The sequence below is a fragment of the Schistocerca gregaria genome, chromosome 1 (assembly GCF_023897955.1).
Source record: "Schistocerca gregaria isolate iqSchGreg1 chromosome 1, iqSchGreg1.2, whole genome shotgun sequence".
NCBI classification, from domain to species: domain Eukaryota; kingdom Metazoa; phylum Arthropoda; class Insecta; order Orthoptera; family Acrididae; genus Schistocerca; species Schistocerca gregaria.
Genome location: NC_064920.1, coordinates 793,498,565 through 793,524,097, shown reverse-complemented (window position 1 = coordinate 793,524,097; position 25,533 = coordinate 793,498,565). Strand labels below are relative to the sequence as shown.

The following is a 25,533-nucleotide window of genomic DNA, read 5'->3' as shown; positions in this document are numbered from 1 at the left end:
AACTGCTCTTCCAAGTCCTTTGCTGTCTCTGACAAAATTACAAAGTCATCGGCGAACCACAAAGTTTTTATTTCTTCTCCATGGACTTTAATGCCTACTCCGGATTTTTCTTTTGTTTCCTTTACTGCTTGTTCAATATACAGATTAAATAACATTGGGGACAGGCTACAACCCTGCCTCACACCCTTCCCAACCACTGCTTCCGTTTCATGCCCCTTGACTCTTATAATTGCCATCTGGTTTCTGTACAAATTGTAAATAGCCTTTCGCTCCTTGTAATTTACCCCTGCCACGTTTAGAATTTGAAAGGGAGTATTCCGGTCAACATTGTCAAAAGCTTTCTCTAAGTCTACAAATGCTAGAAATATAGGTTTGCCTTTCCTTAATCTATTTTCTAAGATAAGTCGTAGGGTCAGTATTGCCTCACGTGTTCCAACATTTCTACGGAATCCAAACTGATCTTCGCCGAGGTCGGTTTCTACCAGTTTTTCCATTCGTCTGTAAAGAACTCGCGTTAGTATTTTGCAGCTGTGACTAATTAAACTGATAGTTCGGTAATTTTCACATCTGTCAACACCTGCTTTCTTTGGGATTGGAATTATTATATCCTTCTTGAATTCTGAGGGTATTTCACCTGTCTCATACATCTTGCTCACCAGATGGTAGAGTTTTGTCAGGACTGGCTCTCCCAAGTCCGTCAGTAGTTCCAACGGAAAGTTGTCTACTCCCAGGGCCTTGTTTCGACTCAGGTTTTTCAGTACTCTGTCAAACTCTACACGCAGTATCGTATCTCCCATTTCATCTTCATCTACATCCTGTTCCATTCCCATAATATTGTTCTCAAGTACATCGGCCTTGTATAGACCCTCTATATACTCCTTCCACATTTCTGCTTTCCCTCCTTTGCTTAGAACTGGCTCTCTTTCCTCCAAAGGTCTCTTTAATTTTCCTGTAGGCAGTATCTATCTTACCCCTAGTGAGATAAGCCTCTACATCCTTACATTTGTCCTCTAGCTATGCCTGCTTAGCCATTTTGCACTTCCTGTCGATCTCATTTTTTAGACGTTTGTATTCCTTTTTGCCTGCTTCATATACTGCGTTTTTTTATTTTCTCCTTTCATCACTTAATTCAATATTTCTTCTGTTGCCCAAGGATTTCACTAGCCCTTGTCTTTTTACCTACTTGATCTTCTGCTGCTTTCACTACTTGATCTCTCAGAGCTACCCATTCTTCTTCTACTGTATTTCTTTCCCCCTTTCCTGTCAATTGTTCCCTTATGCTCTCCCTGAAACTCTGTACAACCTCTGGTTCTTTCAGTTTATCCAGGTCTCATCTACTTAAATTCCCACCTTTTTGCAGTTTCTTCAGTTTTAATCTACAGTTCATAACCAATAGATTGTGGTCAGAGTCCACATCTGCCCCTGGAAATGTCTTACAATTTAAAACCTGGTTCATAAATCTCTGTCTCACCATTATATAATCTATCTGATACCTTTTAGTATCTCCAGGGTTCTTCCATGTGTACAACCTTCTTTTATGATTCTTGAACCGAGTGTTAACTACGATTAAGATATGGTCTGTGCAAAATTCTACCAGTCAGCTTCCTCTTTCATTTCTTTCCCCCAATGCATATTCACCCTCTATGTTTCCTTCTCTCCCTTTTCCTACACTCGAATTCCAGTCACCCATGGCTATTAAATTTTCGTCTCCCTTCACTACCTGAATAATTTCTTTTATCTCATCATACATTTAATCAATTTCTTCATCATCTGCAGAACTAGTTGGCATATAAACTTGTACTACTGTAGTAGGCGTGGGCTTCGTGTCCATCTTGGCCACAATAATGCGTTCACTATGCTGTTGGTAGTAGCTTACCCGCACTCCTATTTTGTTATTGATTATTAAACCTACTCCTGCATTACCCCTATTTGATTTTGTATTTATAACCCTGTATTCACCTGACCAAAAGTCTTGTTCCTCCTGCCACCGAACTTCACTAATTCCCACTATATCTAACTTTAACCTATCCATTTCCCTTTTTAAATTATCTACCCTACCTGCCCGATTAAGGGATCTGACATTCCACGCTCTGATCCGTAGAACGCCAGTTTTCTTTGTCCTGATAACGACGTCCTCCTGAGTAGTCCCCGTCCGGAGATCTGAATGGAGGACTAATTTACCTCCGGAATATTTTACCCAAAAGGACGCCATCATCATTTAACCATATAGTAAAGCTGCATGCCCTCGGGAAAAATTACGGCTGTAGTTTCTCCTTGCTTTCAGCGGTTCGCAGTACCAGCTCAGTAAGGCCGTTTTGGTTAGTGTTGCAAGGTCAGATCAGTCAATCATCCATACTGTTGCCCCTGCAACTACTGAAAAGGCTGCTGCCCCTCTTCAGGACCCACACGTTTTCTGGCCTCCCAACAGATACCCCTCCATTGTGGTTGCACCTACGGTACGGCCATCTGTATCGCTGAGGCACGCAAGCCTCCCCACCAACGACAAGGTCCATGGTTCATGGGTGTAGGAGTCAGCAATGACACATGATTATTAACATTCCAGCACCCTGACTTACCATTCCTGCCTGTATCCACTGTACACATACACTCCTGGAAATTGAAATAAGAACATCGTGAATTCATTGTCCCAGGAAGGGGAAACTTTATTGACACATTCCTGGGGTCAGATACATCACATGACCACAGGCACATAGACACAGGCAACAGAGCATGCACAATGTCGGCACTAGTACAGTGTATATCCACCTTTCGCAGCAATGCAGGCTGCTATTCTCCCATGGAGACGATCGTAGAGATGCTGGATGTAGTCCTGTGGAACAGCTTGCCATGCCATTTCCACCTGGCGCCTCAGTTGGACCAGCGTTCGTGCTGGACGTGCAGACCGCGTGAGACGACGCTTCATCCAGCCCCAAACACGCTCAATGGGGGACAGATCCGGAGATCTTGCTGGCCAGGGTAGTTGACTTACACCTTCTAGAGCACGTTGGGTGGCACGGGATACATGCGGACGTGCATTGTCCTGTTGGAACAGCAAGTTCCCTTGCCGGTCTAGGAATGGTAGAACGATGGGTTCGATGACGGTTTGGATGTGCCGTGCACTATTCAGTGTCCACTCGACGATCACCAGAGGTGTACGGCCAGTGTAGGAGATCGCTCCCCACACCATGATGCCGAGTGTTGGCCCTGTGTGCCTCGGTCGTATGCAGTCCTGATTGTGGCGCTCACCTGCACGGCGCCAAACACGCATACGACCATCATTGGCACCAAGGCAGAAGCGACTCTCATCGCTGAAGACGACACGTCTCCATTCGTCCCTCCATTCACGCCTGTCGCGACACCACTGGGGGCGGGCTGCACGATGTTGGGGCGTGAGCGGAATACGGCCTAACGGTGTGCGGGACCGTAGCCCAGCTTCATGGAGACGGTTGCGAATGGTCCTCGCCGATACACCAGGAGCAACAGTGTCCCTAATTTGCTGGGAAGTGGCGGTGCGGTCCCCTACGGCACTGCGTAGGATCCTACGGTCTTGGTGGGCATCCGTGCGTCGCTGCGGTCCGGTCCCAGGTCGACGGGCACGTGCACCTTCCGCCGACCACTGGCGACAACATCGATGTACTGTGGAGACCTCACGCCCCACGTGTTGAGCAATTCGGCGGTACGTCCACCCGGCCTCCCGCATGCCCACTATACGCCCTCGCTCAAAGTCCGTCAACTGCACATACGGTTCACGTCCACGCTGTCGCGGCATGCTACCAGTGTTGAAGACTGCGATGGAGCTCCGTATGCCACGGCAAACTGGCTGACACTGACGGCGGCGGTGCACAAATGCTGCGCAGCTAGCGCCATTTGACGGCCAACACCGCGGTTCCTGGTGTGTCCGCTGTGCCGTGCGTGTGATCATTGCTTGTACAGCCCTCTCGCAGTGTCCGGAGCGTATGGTGGGTCTGACACACCGGTGTCAATGTGTTCTTTTTTCCATTTCCAGGAGTGTAGTTTGGTCGCAAAATTTTAAGACCATGAAACTAATGTCCAGTAAGACGCAGAGAGAGCTATGACCATAGTCAAGGTCACGGATCTCCAATAGACACACTTAATGGGGTGTATTCACACACACACACACACACACACACACACACACACACACACACACACACACACACTAAACTTCGAAAAATAATAGATTATTTTTACACTTATTTCTGAAGTCGGAACTTCTATAACTAATTTCGTTCGTCTCTGTTCCATTCATGAATGTTGCGTGGAAAGAATTTTGGTCGGTAAACATACATATTACCTCTGATTTCGTGTTGCAGCCATTTCATGAGATGTACGCCTTCAGCATTTAGAAGTGACAAATAGATCGCCTGAAGTATACCTGTCAGTCCCTTTAGTTGGAATATTGCTGATTGGTATTAGTTTTCTCCATATTCTTGCCATTAACAAATCTTTCGTTAAAACCACTGTCTGATTTTGAAATGCAGTTTGTGTATCGTTGTCAGCTCGTCTCTCTTCCTGTAACTGCTACATTGCAATTTGACAGTAGTCCTACAGAGTACTCATCTTTCTTCTTTTTTTTAAACTGTAGTAGTAAATTCCACCCACGTCTACGAGTGAGTTCCCTTACGATGACAACGTCAGACACAGTTCTTTTAACGGTGGGAATGTAGGGGAATTATTCTCCACGGCAACAACCAAAGAAGCATTGCTGCTGCGCCTTTACATTATATCCCATCACCGAGATGGACACTGTACACTATCGTCCATGATAGTGTGCTGTGTAATCACCATTATTCATACAATATTTGATCAAAAGTATATAGATAACCACAAATGTTTTGTAGGAACTTAAAGGAGTCCATGGAAGAAATACTACAGCTTTATGTGGACTGTACCGAGAAATCAGATTCGTAACTCTTGCGTCCCATCTTACGGCGTGTGGGAGAGACTGTTAACATCCAGCCTGTTCTGTTAGTGTGGAAAGATTTGCCGTCAGTAAACATCCTCAGTACCTTGCGGTCATTTCTTGAGACTCATGTGTGAGGAAGTAATATATCAGGCACAACACACTGTCCTGGACTTTTTTTCTGTAGTAAAAAGCTCTACACGATGTACAGTGCCTGTCTCGCCACAGAAACTCGTTGTTGACTGTGTCCATAAACTTTTCACGTCGACTACAGGTTCAGCTTTTTTATTTATCTAACCTGGTAAGGGTCTCAGGTCAAGTAGCAAATATGCACAAAAAAGATCTCTCTGATAGGTCTTTGGTAACTAATTTCTTTTGTGGATGGTGAAATACATTCCCTTAAGATCCCTGCAAATCTATATGAGACCAACATATGCTTTTACTTTAGCTAGCTCCAGATACTTAATCTTGGGTATTTTACGTGAGTTAATGTTTCCAGCGGTAGTGTACTTGTACAGCAGAGTATTTGTTGACCTATTTAAGTGCAATAGTTACATTTATTTACGTTCAGGTCACTGCACCAGCAATCACCAATCATCAACATGTATTCCCGAAATTCGCTGTTGCATTTTTACAGACAACTGCATCGAATGTGAACATCCTACATCTACATCTAACCAAATACTCCACAAGTCGCTGTACATTGCATAGCAGAGGATATGTTGCAAGAGCTTTATAGTTCTTTCTACCGTTGCACTCTCACATACTGATCGAATAAAAAAAAAAAAAAAAAGAAAAAAAATATCGTCTCTGTACCCCCAATACGTTTCACTTCACTTCTACTTTTCTCTAAGCTTTTTTCCGTTACTTATATAAATCGAATACACTGACATAATATGATCCTGGCAGTCACATTATGTGGCTGCTTCGTCGGTCAGCCACAACCATCATGTAGTCCGGTTTCATCAGTAGTAGTGTTATGGGAAATCACATCTCTCGTGGATAATTTATATTTCCCTCAGCCCGACACCTACTTCCACCTTATATACCCATTCTGCTCACTCTATTGTGTATGTAACATTGCCACATTCCCACTCTCTCCCTTGCTTATAAAATATGCTCATGACGTATTTTCAGTTCTTATTTTCCGCCCACGACCAGCTTCTTTTCCTGCGACAAGGTCTACAAGGAAAGTCAAAATAGTATCCCTCCTCACCACTCCATCCAACTTGCCCATCCTGAATTAATAAATTTCACTTTGATAGCCCTCACATCACTCCAATCTGGAGGCAGATGCACCAGCATTAGGTAGTTAGTGTTTGGGCCCACCCACACCCCACCCTGCACCTCACAACAAACCAATCACAGAATGGTGCTAAATGCTTACAACTGGAGTACAACTACACGCAGATGTGTTGTGATCATAAGTGACATCATGATCACGTGATATGAAGTGTCACTATCTTGGATCTTTAGAATAGTTAGAAGCTTTGAGAGCAAGCCTCTCTACAACACATTTGATATTGGGGAGGTACACCTGAGAAAGTGTGTTTGTGACATTAAATGTAATGCCTACAACTGTTGACCTTTTTACAGCACTTGAAACCTGTGCTGATTGGAAATACATCTAGATTCATCTCTTCAATCAGCAAAGTCATGCAGTTCAGCACATGATGTGTGAGACACTGGTTATGGATGTTTCTTCGAGCAGCCACAGAGAATGCAGGTGTCGACACATCACACTTACAACTTGATGTAACTTTGGGGTCACTACCAAGAGCAATGACTGCCAAACCCCTCCTGGCCGCAGATATGGATGTCATGTCACTCATTCTCTTTGTAATGGCCTTCATTTCGGACCGCCACAACTCGCTGCTGTCTTCCGACATAGAAGGACGGACACTTAAGCAACATGCACAAGACGAGATGACACACGATCTTGGAATGAGGCAGCTCACACTCCCCCATGAAGCTTCTGAGGCCATCCAGTCTGAAGCTGACTCAGAGAACTTACACGATGACAAGAATAACGTCAACGGATGCTGGACCTAGTGGTGCCAGTACCTTCTCCAGCTCATCCAGGTGCACCTGCGTCAATGCATTCCACTGCTACGACTTTTGCCGAGGCGTCCTCCATTCCTATGGATGACGTGGAACATATGGACGACACAAAAATGGCGCTCTCCACGGGGTGGAGTGACGACGTCGAAGATGACACACACCACATACTGGGTATGGAGCTACTGTAGATGGAGACCTAGTTACACTAACGCCAACATTGTCAGGCGGAGCACAACATGAAGCGCGCCACCATTTCCCCCACCCCCCACCCCCACCCCCGCTCCTAAAACCCTGCTGATGGGTCCCCCCTCCACGACAGGACTCAGCTCCACAGATACCCAATAGAAACTATTGATACTAACATCAAGAGCTCCCAGGTGAAAATTCAACTGCCGCTAGAAATAATATGGGCATAGGACATCAATATCGCGCCACTACCGGAAGTACACTTGGCCACACATCTGGACATCACTGGCTACACCACTTATCCCTACCCTGGCTAATCCCTCGAATGTGGAATGTGGTGTAGCCATCTATGCCCACAAAGGCATCACATTAGTTGATGTTACATACCATCGTCCTCTAAGGCATGGTGATCACTGGTATGGGTACAACCATCCTTTACACGCCATGAGGATCCACCAACAGACATGACAGAGCACACTTCTACTCAGAAGAAATCACCCCTTTATTTCTAGAGCGCTGTGATCACTATTTGCTTGGGGGCGATTTTAATTATGTCCTGTACTCTAAGAACCATACGTCTAAAAACAAAACCTGTCAAGAACTGAGTATTGTCATCTGCTATCTGTTGCTTCATGACACTTGGGATGGAGACACACTTGGACATATTTACCAGACAAGTCACTTTGCAAATCACCTTGACAGGGTTTACATCTCTTGGGAACTTACACCCAAAGTGCTGAAATCTGGCTCTTGGCTTTTTCAGACCACAGTGTCATGTCTGGGTGAGATGGTACCATGTTGCAAGTGGAAAGTTCGCAACGAATCAACGTATCCTCACACTCAGTGTGTTGAACAGTCTGCTTTGTACAATATGCCACTTGTCCGATGGCAGTGTCCACTACCTGACTTGTGCTGCCATCAGTAACTTGTGGAAATTGGGGCGACAGACTGATGCCTGCTACTTCCGATTTCTGCTGGAGTCGATCGCCCTGTGGACTTTTCTATCATCTTGAGGACACTTATTTCCCTGGCACCAAAAATCACATTATTGTATGGGTCGAGGGATAGACGATCACTTACCTGTTCACTAATGAAAATAAATCATGGCTTGACTTCTGGCAGTACTTACAAACCAACTACAGTGAAATCGAGCACCAACCATGCTATCGAACTTTCTTCACCAACTACCTCCACAGGATCTTTACATTGCCCCTGCCCTGCTGGACTGAACCACATGTAGTCGGCTCTTCCGTCTCTTCTGCTGGGATTTCCCACACTATATTTTTACATCGTACCTCACTGTGAGGCACGCACATGGCCATGCCCAATTTTTTTATGCACTATACCAGGCCAAGCTGGGCATTTCCCCAGGTCTCACAGTTGATTCCTGCCCACTGCAGCCCTACGCCGTATCTACTAAGCAGGAGGATTTCTTCAAGTTTTAACCAGTGCCCGTTTCTCCTTCCCTACCCCCTCTTTAATGGCTCTTAGCACTATGGGACTCAACTTCTGTGGTCATCAGTCCCCTAGAACTTAGAACTACTTAAACCTAACTAACCTAACTAACCTAAGGACATCACACACATCCATGCCCGAGGCACGATTCGAACCTGCGACCGTAGCAGTCCCACGGTTCCGGATTGCGCGCCTAGAACCACGAGACCACCGCGGCCGGCTACCCCCTCTTTGTCGACAGCTTCACACATCTTAGCTTACTTTCAGTTTTCCTTGTTTACTGTTGCATGTATGTTTATTGCCCCCATAACTTCTTGAAAAAGGTTTTTTCCATTCCTTGTTCCGAATTAAAAAGTTAGGTAAAAGCTACAGTTCGGGAAAGTGATAGTTCTGTGTTCGAAGAAAACAAGAACATTTACTTGCTATAAAAAAAGACAGAGAAGGAGTGGGGGCGTCTTTGACTAGTAATAAAAACGTTCTGGGCCCCAGGTTGGAACCTTACAACTGTTTAAATTTGGAATAAAAAATGGTCAGCAATGGCCCCAAAGACTTCTTGGATAAGACGTCACCTTCATTTTGCCAACAGTCTTGTCAAAGAGGGCGGAGGAGTAGACGGTGGTTCAAGACACTCTCTCGCCCTTGAGGCGGGAAACTGCCCCGAAAAGGTGGAAGAATCAGCATGATTGACAGCTTGTGGCTGTAGAAGGCAATGGAAATCGGTGTCTTAGATACATCCAATATGTATCCACAGGACATGTGGCCTATAAATTGAAAAACTATCATTATGATCTCTCCTTTGGCAAGAAATTCCGGACTACTCCCCCAATCGGATCTCCGGGAGGGATCTGCCAAGAGGAGGTGCCCACGACAAAAAGAGTGTATAACCAACGAAAGTGTAACGTTCTACGAATCGGGGCATGAAATGTTAGAAGTCCGAACATGGTAGAGAAGCTGATAGATCCGAAAAGGGAAATGCATAGACTCAGTCTAGATATAGTGGGTGTCAATGAAGATAAATGGAAAGAAGACAAGGGTTTCTCGTCAGACGAGTATAGGGCAATGTCAACAGCAGCAAAAAATGGTTCAAATGGCTCTGAGCACTACGCGACTTAACTTCTGAGGTCATCAGTCGCCTAGAACTTAAAACTAATTAAACCTAACTAACCTAAGGACATCACACACATCCATGCCCGAGGCAGGATTCGAACCTGCGACCGTAGCGGTCGCTCGGCCCCAGACTGTAGCGCCTAGAACCGTACGGCCACTCCGGCCGGCAAGAGCAGCAGAAAATGGCATAGCGAGAGTAGGATTCGTTATGAATAAGCAGATGTCGCAGAGAATGAGTTACTGTGAACAGTTCAGCGATAGGGTTGTTCTCATCAGAATTTACAGCAAAGTAACACATCAACAATAGTTCAAGTATACATGTCGACGTCGCAAGCACAGGGTGAAGGGAAGGGGGAAGTATGTGATGGTATTGAATGAGTAATTCAGTAAGGCAGATGAAAAATAGTCATGCGGGATTGGAATGCTGTTGTAGGGGAGGGAATGGAAGAAAGGACTACGGGAGAATATGGACTTCGTAGCAGAAACGAGAGAGGAGAAAGACTACTTGAATTCTGCAATAAATTTCAGGTAGTAATAGCGAATATTCTGTTCAAGAATCACACTAGGAGGACGTATGGTTGAGGAAGGCCTGAATATGTGGGAAGGTTCCAATCAGATTACATCATGACGGGCAGGCGGAGATTCCGAAATCAGGTGTTGAATTGAAAGACGTACCCAGGAGCAGATATAAACTCATGTCACAATTTAGTAATGATGAAGAATAGGCTAATGAAGAGATACTCCTGAACTTCTCTGAGGCTTCGGTTATACGATAATGAATAGCTCAGTAGGCAGTTCAGCTAAAAAAGAATGGACATTTCTATAAAGGGCAATCACAGATGTTAGAACGAAAAACGTAGGTACAGGGAGGATACAAGCTCAAGAAACCATGGGTAACAGAAGAGATACTTCAGATGATCGACGAAAGAAGCAAGCACAGAAATGTGCAAGGAAATTCAGGAATAGAGAAATGTAAATCACTTACGTATGAAATAAGTAGGAAGTGCAGGGAAACTGAGGTGACGTGGTTGTATAAAAAATGTGAAGAAATCGAAAAAGAACTGATTGTCGGAAGGACTGACTCAACATATAGAAAAGTCAAAACAACTTTCGGTGAAATTAAGAATGCACTGGGCATACTACTGTTAAGCGCAGAGGATAGGGCGGATAAGTGGCAAGAGTACACTGAAGGCCTGTATGGGGGGGAAGTTTGTCTGATGACGTGAGACAAGAAGAAACAGGAGCCGACAGTGAATCCAGTACTAGAATTGGAATTTAAAAGAGCTTTAGACGATTTAAGATCAAATAAGGCAGAAGTCCATCGGAATTTTTGAACACGTTATACTGAGCTGTTGATAGCCAGCTTTACTGGCAAACATTCAGTGTACATAAGTGTTCTCCAATGTCGGTCTTCGCTTATAGCTAGCCACAACTGCCACAAGTTGTCAATAGTGTATCAATTCCTCAGCAACACACTCAAAGATACACTAATTTAACGTGTGCATGTCTCAATTAATCTTTTGCTGATCTGTCCAGATTGCTACAGTGACAGGTCCCTTGGCCCACCTTCCACCAATTTATCATTAGCAACGAGGAAATAACATCTGGCTTCTCGTAACATAACGTGTGCAGACACGCATCATATCATTTTGCGAGCCTTGCCGTATCTAGGACGCCACATAGTTTTCCTTCGTCCCCCCTTTTTTTACAGCTTTTGGACATTTTTGTTTGTGGTTTTACTATTTGTGCTCGGAAATGTTTTTGTTTCAGATCTGTGTTTGCCGTTTTTTTCAGTTTACTTGTTTTTGATGACACATATCAATTTAGCTGTAGTAGTTTTTGGCATTTCCATGGATGTCGCAAGTCCCACGGATACCTGCCTCGCTGTTAGCAGCACCACAATTACAAGCGCGTTTTGCGCCAAAGCTCGATCTAACGCAGCTTCTTCAGTTACAGACGCGACAAATAACGTAACTTCACATGCGAATGGTATCCAGTGAGAACCACAATCAGATGCCACCAACTGCAGTAGTGCCACAACTTAAGCAGCCACAGTTGGTGCCTCTGTTTCACCCATTTGAAGAGGATAAAAAGGACTGTATTGAGTACTTGGCCCAGTTTGAAGTTCATCTATTTGTACACCAAGTACCAGGTACTGTAAACAATATATTTTTCTTATCAGCTGCCAGTGTGTCAGTGTATAGGATGTGCTACAAATTGTTCCGCACCTAGCGACCTGAAGTAGTGAACTATGAAGATACTATAACGGGAAAGTACGCGAGACGGCTACCAGGTTTAAATTTTTCAGACTAAAGAAGTACTCAGGAAAAACTTGTAAACAGTGTATGGCAAAGTGACAAGAGCTTACTACGCAGTGTAAGTTTAAACATGTGTGTGGCAAGTATTATAGAGACCTCACTATACGTGACGCCACTACTCAGGAAGTGGCTGGTAACAGAATAAGGTGACAGAGTCTCAAATATCCGAACCCTTCCTAGCAGCAATTTTGGCAAATTACTGATTACTTGTGACAGTACCGTAGACAGTCAACGATTGTGCTTTAGCGCTTAACAATAGTATCGAGCAACAGCGCAAACAGACCGCTTCCGAGTCGAGCTCACAGTGACCGACTCGGGCTCAGCCTACCCAGCCACGTAAACAGCAAGGAACCGACGTGAAGTCTTGCCTGCAATGCTAAAAAATGTTCAAAGGTGTGTGAATTCCTAAGGGACCAAACTGCTGAGGTCATCGATCCTTAGACTTACACACTACTTAAAGTAACTTAACGCTAAGGACAACACTCACACCCATACCCGAGGGAGGACTCGAGCCTCCGGCAGGAGGGGCCGCGCGACTAATGACATGGTGCCTCCAGCTGCACGGCCACACCGCACGGCGCCTACGATGCTTACCAGCGCAAAGTCTTCGCATATGCCCGTCACGAAAAGCAACTTGTTTTTCATGTGACAAGAACGGGCATCTTCAAGAGGCACGATTACAGAAAATAAGACTCCGATTAGTATACACCCACAGAAATCAAAGTTTGTTGTACATGTCGTGTATCCTGATCTTCTGAGCTTCTGGTGTGGAACGGAAGTGTGGCAGTTCGCACTTCAAGAAATCAGTAGCCTCTTTTTCGGTGCGACGCCACTCTAACAAACTCTTTGTGGATCTTGTGATAGCTGGTCAAACTATTCAATTGCAGTTGGATACAGGTGCCTGTTTTTTTGCTCAGTCGCAATACTTGTGATCTTCTTGGCAGACCCAAGTTGCAGACATCATACAGTACACTTACAACATAACGAGCAAGACTTTCCAGTCCTACTTTCCTGCAATCTTCTTATTGAACACCAGAATTTCCGAAAGATTGTGAGCTTTCACGGTTTTGTGTTCACGGAATAGTGTCAATCTATTTGGCCGTGATTTGTGTTATTCCTTTGAGTTGCGTGTGTTAGACAGTGTGTTGTCAGTTGCTCCTTTTGATTCGAAGGGCAATGTTGGGCTGGATTGAAAGACTTGTTTGCTGATGGCGTGGGCGAAGTTTCTAATTTTGTAGCGCATGTAACCAATGAAAGACAATGCACAGCCTCGCTTCTTTAGGGCTCACGCAGTCAGTGAACAGGTTGTTATGGAACTTCCACAGTGGCGTTATTGAATCCATCACAGGAAGTCAAGTGGGCATCTCCGTTAGTACTCTTCAAGAAACCGCCAGGAAAACTGCGTATTTGTGCAGACTTTAATGCAATAGTGAACCTCCAAACAGTGACTGCTTAATTTATTTTATCGCGACCAGATAAACTTATGGACCGTTTCGGAGCTGGTCGCTACTCCTCTAAGACATTTACGCGATATCTACCTCCAAATTCCTTTAGATGAACACTCACAGCAAGTGATTGTCATTAATATGCACACGGAACTCTTGAAATTTCCTCGTTTTCCTTTCGGTAGTTTATCAGCACCAGCAATTTTCGAGCGCTTTTTGGAACAATTAACTGCATCTGTGCCTTCATACATAAATTGTTTAGATTATATAGTGATCGAACAGCAGAAGATCACCTTAGTAATTTGCCCACCCTGTCGCAAATGTTATCAGAGGCAGGCCTTAAATGCAACAGAGACAAATGTGTGTCCTTTCAAACTGAAATTGAGTATTTGGGGCACGTAATTAATTCTCAGTATGTTCATCCGACACAGTTGCACTTGCAGACCTAACCTCAGAAGAATGTCGCTGAATAGCAGTCAGCGCTAGGGAAGCTGATGTATCAGCTTCATTCCGAATGTAGCTGAGATTGTGGCATTGTTGTTCCGCCTTCGGCGCAAGAATGTACCTCTTTTGTGGTCCCAGGAATGACATTGTTTTCCTACGACTTAATGACGCTTTCCTTAGTCATCGTTGCCTAGTTCATTCTGATCCTTCCAAACCTGTAGTCTCAGTCGTGGATGCCTCTTGGTATGGCATTGGCAGTATACTCTGGCACAGGTTTGTTTCCGCTGACATACTAATAGCCTTCGCCCCCAGGTTGCTTAACAAAGCTCAGAGCAACCATTCGCAAACAGAGAAGGAGGCTCTTTCTATCGTCTATGGAGTGACTAAATTTCGTCAATATTTGTACGAAAGAAAGTTCTACTTGCTCACCAATCACAAGCCTTTGCAATCATTTTTCAACCCGGCCAAGCCCATTCCGAAAGGCACTGCGCAGAAATTGCAACCTGAGACTCAGCGCACTATCTATACGAGAAAATGTACAGGCCGACACCAAAGCATGCCAATACAGACATACTTTCGTGCTTTCCCTTGGGACAGGATGTGGATTTTGCTACATTGGTGCACAGAACTCAGGCGTGCTGGAGCAGTTTCCATTATATCACCGGAAGATCGCCCAGGCGGACTCAGTTGCGCTACATCTGAACTAGTTGGTCTCACACTGTGAAACACATTGTTAGTCCGGTGGTTCGTTGATACTTTGCACGTTGGCATGACTTGTCTGTGCTACACGGTGTTCTATCCCTAAGCAATGCGTCTGAACAACTGCTTGTGGTGATTCGAAAGGTTCTCCAGAGACATGTTTATAGTTTGCTTCATCATGATCACTGGGCCGTGGTCCACACAAACAATTAGCTCGTCAACGTTGCACATGGTTTGGCATGGACTTGCAAATAGAGCACATGATGGCCCAGTGCCATGGATGTGCGGAACACCAGGCAGTCCCTGCTCTTTTATTGGCTGTGGCCTGAAGCTCCTTGGCAGCGCTTGCATTCCGATTTTTCTGGACCCTACTGGAACAGTAGTTGGCTGATTGTCGTCGACACATATGGCAAGTTTCCTTTTGTGGTTCCCACGCAATCAAAGACGACACGTTCACACCTTTTGCAAATGAAAGAGGGATGGATGTTTATTGATGGTAATAGCAGTAGTTCCGTCTTCAGAACTATATGTAAGTAAACCTCTTTTTGCAATGCTTGGGGGTAGGTGGCTTTAATGAAAGATACGTATAATCAGTGAGGGAAAGCTCAGCATGCAACTCTGTTGGAGCTCGATGACATTGGCAGTTGTCACTGCAGACCCTATGTTGTTACTGGACAGGAGTTTTGCACTCTTAAAATTATATGAGAAAAGTATGCGTATATCTCTATGCTGGTAGAAATAGTATGTCAAGAAAATGTGTCATTCTTCACAGTTAAGAAATCATTTGATAAAATTATAATGTATTACTGATGGTTCTACATATGTGCAGTGCAAGTGTCTTAATCCAGCGTAGAGCTCCTTGGTAGCTACAGGGTCGGATGATGTCAAAGGCAGATGCATATCCGAACTGAGTGTGAGGGGTGGGAGGGTAAGGGTAATGAACTTGCACATGTGAACCCTTATTGTGGATGTGATAGATAATCTCCCAGTCGGTAAAAATGGCTAAGGTGTAGGTCTTGCTACCGAATAAAATATGTCTCGGTGACGGTAGGAGGCAGAGCTCGTGTACAGATTAGGAAACTGTTCTGATCTGTTACTTTTGACATGTGATCCAAGTAATAAAGACTATTACGCAACAATACCTCAAAATGAAACACAGTGCGTCACAAATCTAGGAAGCATGTATCAGATTTGCCTATCACGACATTTTTAAAAATATAATGCAGTTCACCCAGTAGATAGCTCTCATATTAATGCCTGCTAGTGGTGTCTATGTGCTTTTGATCAGATAGAACATCGCTAAAATGGGAGCAAATTCTCGAATACGTTTTGTTGAGTGTTCTCTCTGAGTGTTAGCCTTTGTTTTGAGACTGCTAGTCCTTCGAGCAGTTGGTGCATCTCTCGTGCATGCAGAGGTATGCAATAAGCCCTCTGTCTATATGCCCACTGCTGCTACCTCTTATTGTGGGTAGAAGCCTTCCCCCACCATCGCCTTGCTATTACAGTCACCTAAGAGGTGCTGGATGCATCCCTAAATGCTAAACAATACTAGAAGTGGGTGGTGGCAGTGGTGAAGGCTGTGGCTGGTGATGCATGCTGCACAGAGCCAGGGCAACACCAGTCGAGTGCTGTGCTGATTCAGGATGTGCATGGTCAGTAGGGGAGACATCCAGCATTTTACCTGCTTTTAAATGAAGCTGTAATTGCTGTGCATATTACCACAGCGGTAGAAGAACAAGTGTGGGATATTGGTGTCATTTAGTGATGTATATACCCTCATGTATAAATATTCTCACCATTATTTACAAGTCCAGTATAACCTTATTGTATTAGATTCCTCTTAGGCGAGATGATGCGGGGATAAGTTCCTGATAGTGAATGCAGACTTGATATGTAGCAAGAGAGGATTTGTTGTTAAATAACGCATTGTGGAAGTTGTCTAACATAGGATGTCAGTGCAATTTGTTTAAGTATCACAGTATGGTGAGTGTTTAACATTTAAGGTCTCATATTTATGTAAGATCCTTTAGAATACTGGAAGAAGTCGACAAAATTGCGATGAGTTTCCCAAAACTGTATACACTCCTGGAAATTGAAATAAGAACACCGTGAATTCATTGTCCCAGGAAGGGGAAACTTTATTGACACATTTCTGGGGTCAGATACATCACATGATCACACTGACAGAACCACAGGCACATAGACACAGGCAACAGAGCATGCACAATGTCGCCACTAGTACAGTGTATATCCACCTTTCGCAGCAATGCAGGCTGCTATTCTCCCATGGAGACGATCGTAGAGATGCTGGGTGTAGTCCTGTGGAACGGCTTGCCATGCCATTTCCACCTGGCGCCTCAGTTGGACCAGCGTTCGTGCTGGACGTGCAGACCGCGTGAGACGACGCTTCATCCAGTCCCAAACATGCTCAATGGGGGACAGATCCGGAGATCTTGCTGGCCAGGGTAGTTGACTTACACCTTCAAGAGCACGTTGGGTGGCACGGATACATGCGGACGTGCATTGTCCTGTTGGAACAGCAAGTTCCCTTGCCGGTCTAGGAATGGTAGAACGATGGGTTCGATAACGGTTTGGATGTACCGTTCACTATTCAGTGTCCCCTCGACGATCACCAGAGGTGTACGGCCAGTGTAAGAGATCGCTCCCCACACCATGATGCCGGGTGTTGGCCCTGTGTGCCTCGGTCGTATGCAGTCCTGATTGTGGCGCTCACCTGCACGGCGCCAAACACGCATACGACCATCATTGGCACCAAGGCAGAAGCGACTCTCATCGCTGGAGACGACACGTCTCCATTCGTCCCTCCATTCACGCCTGTCGCGACACCACTGGAGGCGGGCTGCACGATGTTGGGGCGTGAGCGGAAGACGGTCAAACGGTGTGCGGGACAGTAGCCCAGCTTCATGGAGACGGTTGCGAATGGTCCTCGCCGATACCCCAGGAGCAACAGTGTCCCTAATTTGCTGGGAAGTGGCGGTGCGGTCCCCTACGCAACGGCATAGGATCCTACGGTCTTGGCGTGCATCCGTGCATCGCTGCGGTCCGGTCCCAGGTCGACGGGCACGTGCACCTTCCGCCACCACTGGCGTCAACATCGATGTACTGTGGAGACCTCACGCCCCACGTGTTGAGCAATTCGGCGGTACGTCCACCCGGCCTCCCGCATGCCCACTATATGCCCTCGCTCAAAGTCCGTCAACTGCACATACGGTTCACGTCCACGCTGTCACGGCATGCTACCAGTGTTGAAGACTGCGATGGAGCTCCGTATGCCACGCAAACTGGCTGACACTGACGGCGGCGGTGCACAAATGCTGCGCAGCTAGCGCCATTCGACGGCCAACACCGCGGTTCCTGGTGTGTCCGCTGTGCCGTGGGTGTGATCATTGCTTGTACAGCCCTCTCGCAGTGTCCGGAGCAAGTATGGTGGGTCTGACACACCGGTGTCAATGTGTTCTTTTTTCCATTTCCAGGAGTGTATAACAATGACGAGAGGTGGTCATATGTTGGTGTACTTGCAGAAAGTATATAACACGTGTGTACTTGTTGTTAAAAATACATTGCAGAAATTGTTTATATTGTTGTGTTAACATATTTTATTAGCACGATACGCTACTGCAAATTCCAAATATCACCTGAATTTGCTGCTGCTGCTGTTGATCAAACAGTGTACAGAGCACGAACGCTAGATACACCTCATGATGCAAGTTACCCCAAACAGTTGTGTTGGGTGGAGGGGGAGGGTTTGATAGTGTGGAGAGGTTAAATCTCACAAACACCTCATGATGCAAGTTACCCCAAACAGTTGTGTTGGGTGGAGGGGGAGGGTTTGATGGTGTGGAGAGGTTAAATCTCACAAACAGGAATGCTGTACACAAGTGGGGAAGGGGAGTTACCCATTTTAGATAATAAATTATGGTAATTTAAGTTAGACTAAAAGAATTTTGTCATAAATGAGACTTGCGTAAACGTAAGAGCACACGTGGACTACTTGGTAGCCAACTGTATCATAAATAATAACCATAAAAATGTCAGTTATAGGGATTAGACTAAAAGAATTTGTCCATTAATTAGATCCTAAAAACCCAAACTAAGAGCACAAAGGGTCATAAATTACGTGGTTTGTTTACATACGGGTCATTAAATTAGGCATTATGACAGCGTAGGCGTACACTGATGTTTTAAGCACCTTCTTGTTCCCCACTGTTGAAGAGCAATTCGGGGTTGGCGATTGCATCTTTCAACACGATCGAGCACCTGTTCATAATGCACGGCCTCTGGCGGATTGGTTACACGACAATAGCAGCCTTGTAATGAACTGGCCTGCACTGAGTCATGAGCTGAATCCAATAGAACACCGTTGGGATGTTTTGGAACGCCGACTTCGTGCCAGGCCTCACCGACCAATATCAATACCTCTCCCCAGTGCAGCGCTCCGTGAAGAATGGGATGCCATTCCCCAAGAAACTTCCAGCACCTGACTCAACATATGCTTGCGAGAGTGGAAGCTGTCATCAAGGCTAAGGGTGGGCCAACACCGTATAGAATTCCAGATTACCGATGGGAGGTGCCACGAACATGTAAGCCACTTTCAGACATTTGATCGCAAAGTGTAGATGTAGGTAACTTGGCAAAGATCTGAACTCAGTTCCGTATCTATGTCATCTCTTAGAGAACAAGTCATTTTGTATTCGTGAATGTTTTTCCCAGTTTTAATTTTTTAAGAGTATCTTTAGTTTAAGAACTTTTCTAGTTACTTTTTTAGATACATAGTATGCCAAACAAGCTAGTGATTAAGCATTACTTTGTTCTTTAGCCATCTTGATTTCTTGGTTTCATTCTTCCATTACGCTAAACTTTTGAACGCTAATGTATAGCAGGAATAATCTGCCTTCACTTGAGTAGTAACATGTGGCATGTAGTCGATGTTTTACAAGTGAAAGATTCCGATGGTGATGGAAGATTTGTTTCAGTGTAGCCTATAAGCAGTAAACTCAGAACTGGCATTATTCATATTTACTGAAAGCTGATGGGTTAAAAACACAATCTATACCATCAATCATGGGAAATGTGTTCTAAGTGGATTTAATGATGTAAGGATCACCAGTACATCTGAATTATACTTTCAAAAAACTCTGTAAATTGTAAGACGCCATTTAGGAGCTACTATGTGATCACAGACAATGCAGCCAGGATGTCAGATTCAAAAGCTGACAGCTCAGTTGCCACTATCTTCCATATTTTTGGAGTCAACTTATTCGCAATAATTATTTTCAAACCTGATACAAGCTGTATGTCTGAAATTTTGGATCTGCTTATTTCTTTTTTACAACTGAAAATAGCTGCTCACATCGGTAAGTACTCTCCAGCACGGAAATAATTTTATGCCCAAATTTTCGAGCACTTTCAAACCTGGAATGTAAATGTTTATGATATTTTGGCATGCCAACTTCACTAAATTTTGTCTTCAAACTTGGATCACACTGAATCTCAATTACCGCAATTGACATCTGATTAGGTACCGATTCTACATCAGTTGTATAAATTGTAGAGAAAGAAACTTGTTTTCCAGTATCAGTGCGCACTTCCGTTTTCTTAAAGAAAACACTGTTGCTCTACTGGCCTGAATGCAGGAATTTCTGAAGAGAGGAGTCTGAAAAACACTTGAGTTGCATCTCAGAATTTCGGAATTTGGGTCTGTTGTGCTAGTCGCCTACCAAAATATTTCTTCAGTAGAAAAAGCGCTTGGAGAGAACAATGACTAGAAAAAATGAATTACAAATAGAAAGTTTACGAATGTGGAAGTCACGATAATTTTTTTATCCACATGTTCGGCGAATTTTGTGCGATTCACCCTTGGTTCTAAGACTAGTATACTATGTGTCTTAGCAGTTATCTGACAGATGATTAGAAAAAAATCATAAAGGTCTGACCTAATTCCAACATCAATCCTACTTTAAGGTCAGGTTAACGATGCTCTCGCCAATGCAAAAACCGAGTTTCAACATTTTCGCTTGTGCTGCTGGAACAAACTAATTGTGTGTTAGGGGGTGCTTTAATGTAACAGGATCCTCCGCCTCTCCCGCAATCGATATATGCTTGTTATTCTGTTTATGAATGTTACACTTGTAGAACGGCCGTGCTTACAAATGCCCCAGTGTGTTTTCTTTTTCCGTCATTGTCACTGTGCGAAGTGTCTGTGGACTGAATCAATCAGCGGAAAAATGCTCCTTTTGGAGCACAAAAAATTTTGAATATTTCAAAAAATTGACTGAAAATGGGGGTACCAGCTGCCACATTCTACCTTCCTCAGCACGTTTAAAAATTTTCAAAAAAGCTTTGACATGCGAAACTATTCACTCGTTTTTTTGACATGTAAGTCACCTCAAACTCCCAAAAGCTCCTCTGACTGTAACGCTCACACACCCCCAGGTCCATCGCTGTAAGTTGCTCACACCCATCCTCTCACGGTCACATAACTTTATAAGAATCATAGGAATAGGAGTTTTGTAAGCGACTTGCTTTGTGGATGACTTGCACTTATTTAGGATTCATCCAGCGAATCTAACTCTCTACAAATCTCATCGTGATAGATAGTGCATATACTTTAAGGAAAGTTTGTGTTCAACGTTTCATTCTTGTACATAAAAGTAATCAGCTGGGAATTATACAATAACATATGTTACAATTTGTACATTGTGTTACTCTTGGTTGATTACTTTAATCTTAAATGTTCTGATCAAACGCCAGCTGTGAATACTCAGATCAAAAGATGATCATAACATATGACCGAAACTAGTCATCAATCATTTATGTCATGCAAATGAGATTGTTAAAAAGAACTTTCTTTTCGAGCACACTGCTATTATTTCGATTCTGATTATTTCACAGCAAACTTTTTATCATATGAGCTACTTTTGCATTCGCCGCACTCCTTGAATTTAAGCACTCAAACTTCCACAGATATGTATGTAGCCCAAAACTCTTTTTGTTCGATACGTATTCATATGTCGATCAATGTTAATAAGGAGTGTGCCCTTTCACTTTCAGCGAATCGAATATGACGACATATTCATATGAGGAGAAAGAGTTCAGTACATTTAATGTAAAGAATTACCTACAAAGAAGCTTTGTGCTCCATCGGTGTCACATTTGATACTACTTGAAATAAATAGCGAAAATTAATTCTTTAGTAATAGTTTGGCTGTTTCAAAAAGAATAAGCAATAATGGTGCACCATTTGTTACTGTTGCTAAGAAATGGGTTCCCTATTGCACACAAGAAAGGGAACACCAGCCACAGAAGTCGGTGAAAACTGGCAGCCTTGTAAGAAATAGGTCGCAGTCGGTTATATCTGGCACGAAAAGTTATGTCAAATGCTTTTGAGATGCAAAAAAGATTCTGCTTAGTGCTTACTTTGCGAAGGATAAACCAATAATTGTCAAATACTATACAAGACATCTGGATAACTGAATAGAAAAGCGAGATGGGTTGCAAAATAAAAGAAAATCATCTTTCATTAGTGTTTGGACGAGACGAAACTACAATCGTTCGGACACAACTGTGGGTCCCTTGATTGTTCTGAGAGAGGACTCATCAAACTAAAACACATGAAATATTTGTTCATTGTATTACTTAAAGAAATAAAAGATTTGGTTAACTTGGACACAGATCTTTGCCACAGGACTGCTCGCTAAGTTATAACTATTATTGACTATTAAAGTATCACTTGAGGCACAGATTAACGAACTGCTCTCTTCTAGTACAATGTTCCACATTAAAATGAACAAGTCCATCAAAAACTTTAACTGCCACGTTGGTCCTATATTATGATGTTGACGCCTTGACATTAAGGTCATGAACTAGGCAGAACTCTTGCTAGCTCGACACTATGTTGATCTCAGCGTGATATTGCTGCTATACTAAAGGGAAGGTGTGGTCTTTAGGAGCACCTCCCATACATCGTTGCGGATTGCAGTGAGTCCACGCTAGGACAGTATAATTGTCCACGATGATGCTCTTTGCGGCAGACAAATCTGAGAGATCTTAGGCCAAAAATTTTTGAGACTACTCCCCACTGGTGAAATTTGACATCCTGTGAGTTCCACTTACTTCGACACCTAAAGAATTTTGTGGTTGGAGGGTGTTTATAGAGTTTAATGAAAAGTTTAAGACAAACGTAGTTGGTTTTCTTGCGAACTGTCCATAATTACATTTCAGAAACTGTACCTAACTGCTGGAAAATCGTTAGCCTAAATTCAAAGTCCTAAAAAGAGCCTACATAGGTAACTAAAACATTCCACTGCCAAAAATTGTTGTATTGTCCTTTAAGTTGTAAATGAACAGCTACAGTCTAAGTTTGTTTGGTAGTGCTCTTAATGCAACTTACACACCAGTGGCATCTGTCGACGACACCACAGGTCCAGTAATGACAGCAGGCTTGGTATCGTCAGTGGTGCCAATGTGAGATCTGGCATCCCTCAAGGCTGCGCTGTCCACTCTCTGCAGGTCTTCTGAAAAAAAGAAACAGAGGCGATGTTTCAGTGTTTAACAGCTACTGCAGCAATTCCCCTGGAAAGAGACTTGACTTACGCTATTTACTACAGTGCAGGAACGTGGGGATGCCACTGACGAAAGGAATGCTATGTTCAGAGATTTCTCGGCACTCTTTCTAAAATATTGTACCTGTGCGTTAATAATCACTTCCCCAATATATTAACATTTGTCAAACCGTGTACCCGGAATACAATAATGGATGATACCCATCTATACAAGGCCATAACATTCGCCTAGAGTGCTGGTTCGACGCTGGAGCATTGCAGTGGCTGTGATCTATCTGCACAGAAGGATCGACGTCTACGAGCCGCAATGACACTGTGAATACATCGGCTACGATTGTCCAGAAACAATTATTGCCTCTGTAGAATTGGCTAATTCGACCCCTGTGTGCCAAAACACGCCGAATTAATTCACAAAGCTTGAAATTTGCAAACTTTACTCAGTGCTCTTCACCAGTCCTAGCCGAACAGTCAATGTGACGTCACGTTTAACGGGCAATAGAAATTGTATGTTGCCCGCTACGTGAGTTGCAACCACAATAAACGAAGTGTTTCCTACACTTCAAATCGTGAACTAATGCTGGATACATACACTGATCAGTCAGAACATTGTGACTACTTACGTCAAATGGTTCAAATGGCTCTGAGCACTTTGGGACTTAAAATCTGAGGTCAACAGATCCAGACTGACGCGCCTAGAAACGCTCGGCCACACTGGCCGGCGACTACTTACCTAATAGGCGGTATGTCCATGTTTTGCACAGATAGCAGCGGCAACGTATCGTGGCATGAAGTCAATGAGGCTTCATAGGTCGCTGGAGGGAGACGGCACCACATCTGCACAAACAAGTCACCTAATCCCCATAAATTCCAGGGAGAAGAGCGATGAGCTCTGAGCCACGCTCAATTACATTCAGGATGTGTTCGATCGGGTTTAGAACTAGCACATTATCTAGAGCTCCACACTGTCTTCGTCGAACCACTCCGTCACCTTCCTGGGCTTGTGACATGGCGTATTACCTTGCTGAAAAAAGCCGTCAGGATCATGATCCTCATGAAGGGGAGTACATGGTCTGCAACCAGTGTACGATACTCCGTGGCTGTAATGGTGCTCCACTGCACACATGGATGCCCGCCTGTATGCCCCCAGAGCATAATGGAGCCTCCAATTGCCTGTCCCGCACTACAAGTGTCAAAGAGCCTTTCCCCTGAAAAACGACGGATTCGCATCCTCCCATCGTCATGCTGAAGAAAGTTTCGAGATTCATCAGACCATGCAACGCTCTACTACTGCACTAAGATCCAGTGCCCATGGCCATGTGCCCATTTCAGTCGTAGTTGCCGATATCGTGGTGTGGATGTGCACATGCCGTCGGCTGCGGAAGCCCATTGTTAGGAGTGTTCGCTGCACTTGTGTTCAGACGCACTTTTACTATGCCCAGCATTAATTTCTGATGTTAGTTCCATCATAGTTCGTAACCTGTTCCAGCCTACCCAGCTTACGACGTCAGAAGTCTGTAATGAGGGGTGGCAGCCTAACTCCACAACGTGTGGACGCGGTTTACCTTGGTTTCACCACGTGCTGAAGACACTACAGCATTCCTCCAATATCCGACATGTCGTGCAGTTTCAGAAATGCTCGGGTATAGCCTCCAAGCCATCGCAATCCGCCCTCTGTCAAACTCAGATAGATCGCATGGCTACTCCATTCTACAAACGGACAGCACGCTCGTTGATACTACAGTGTGTTTCAAAAATGACCGGTATATTTGAAACGGAAATAAAAACTAAACGAGCAGCGATAGAAATACACCGTTTGTTGCAATATGCTTGGGACAACAGTACATTTTCAGGCGGACATACTTTCGAAATTACAGTAGTTACAATTTTCAACAACAGATGGCGCTGCAAGTGATGTGAAAGATATAGAAGACAACGCAGTCTGTGGGTGCGCCATTCTGTATGTCGTCTTTCTGCTGTAAGCGTGTGCTGTTCACAACGTGCAAGTGTGCTGTGGACAACATGGTTTATTCATTAGAACAGAGGATTTTTCTGGTGTTGGAATTCCATCGCCTAGGACACAGTGTTGTTGCAACAAGACGAAGTTTCCAACAGAGGTTTAATGTAACCAAAGGACCGAAAAGCGATACAATAAAGGATCTGTTTGAAAAATTTCAACGGACTGGGAACGTGACGGATGAACGTGTTGGAAATGTAGGGCGACCGCTTACGGCAACCACAGAGGGCAACGCGCAGCTAGTGCAGCAGGTGATCCAACAGCGGCCTCGGGTTTCCGTTCGCCGTGTTGCAGCTGC

The 25,533-nt window shown here is 44.3% G+C and overlaps 1 protein-coding gene across 5 annotated transcripts in view; it reads right to left on the bottom strand.

Annotated features, from left to right (window-relative positions):
• Positions 1-25,533, bottom strand: part of LOC126269881 (uncharacterized) — a 324,469-nt gene that overhangs the window by 103,521 nt on the left and 195,415 nt on the right. For 2 of the 5 annotated variants that reach the window (XM_049974025.1, XM_049974027.1), the window contains exon 2: positions 23,050-23,173. In XM_049974025.1, coding sequence (XP_049829982.1) covers positions 23,050-23,173 — 124 coding nt within the window. Of the gene's footprint in view, positions 1-23,049; positions 23,174-25,533 lie in introns of those variants that run through there. The other 3 variants (XM_049974026.1, XM_049974028.1, XM_049974029.1) reach the window with 3 other exon arrangements.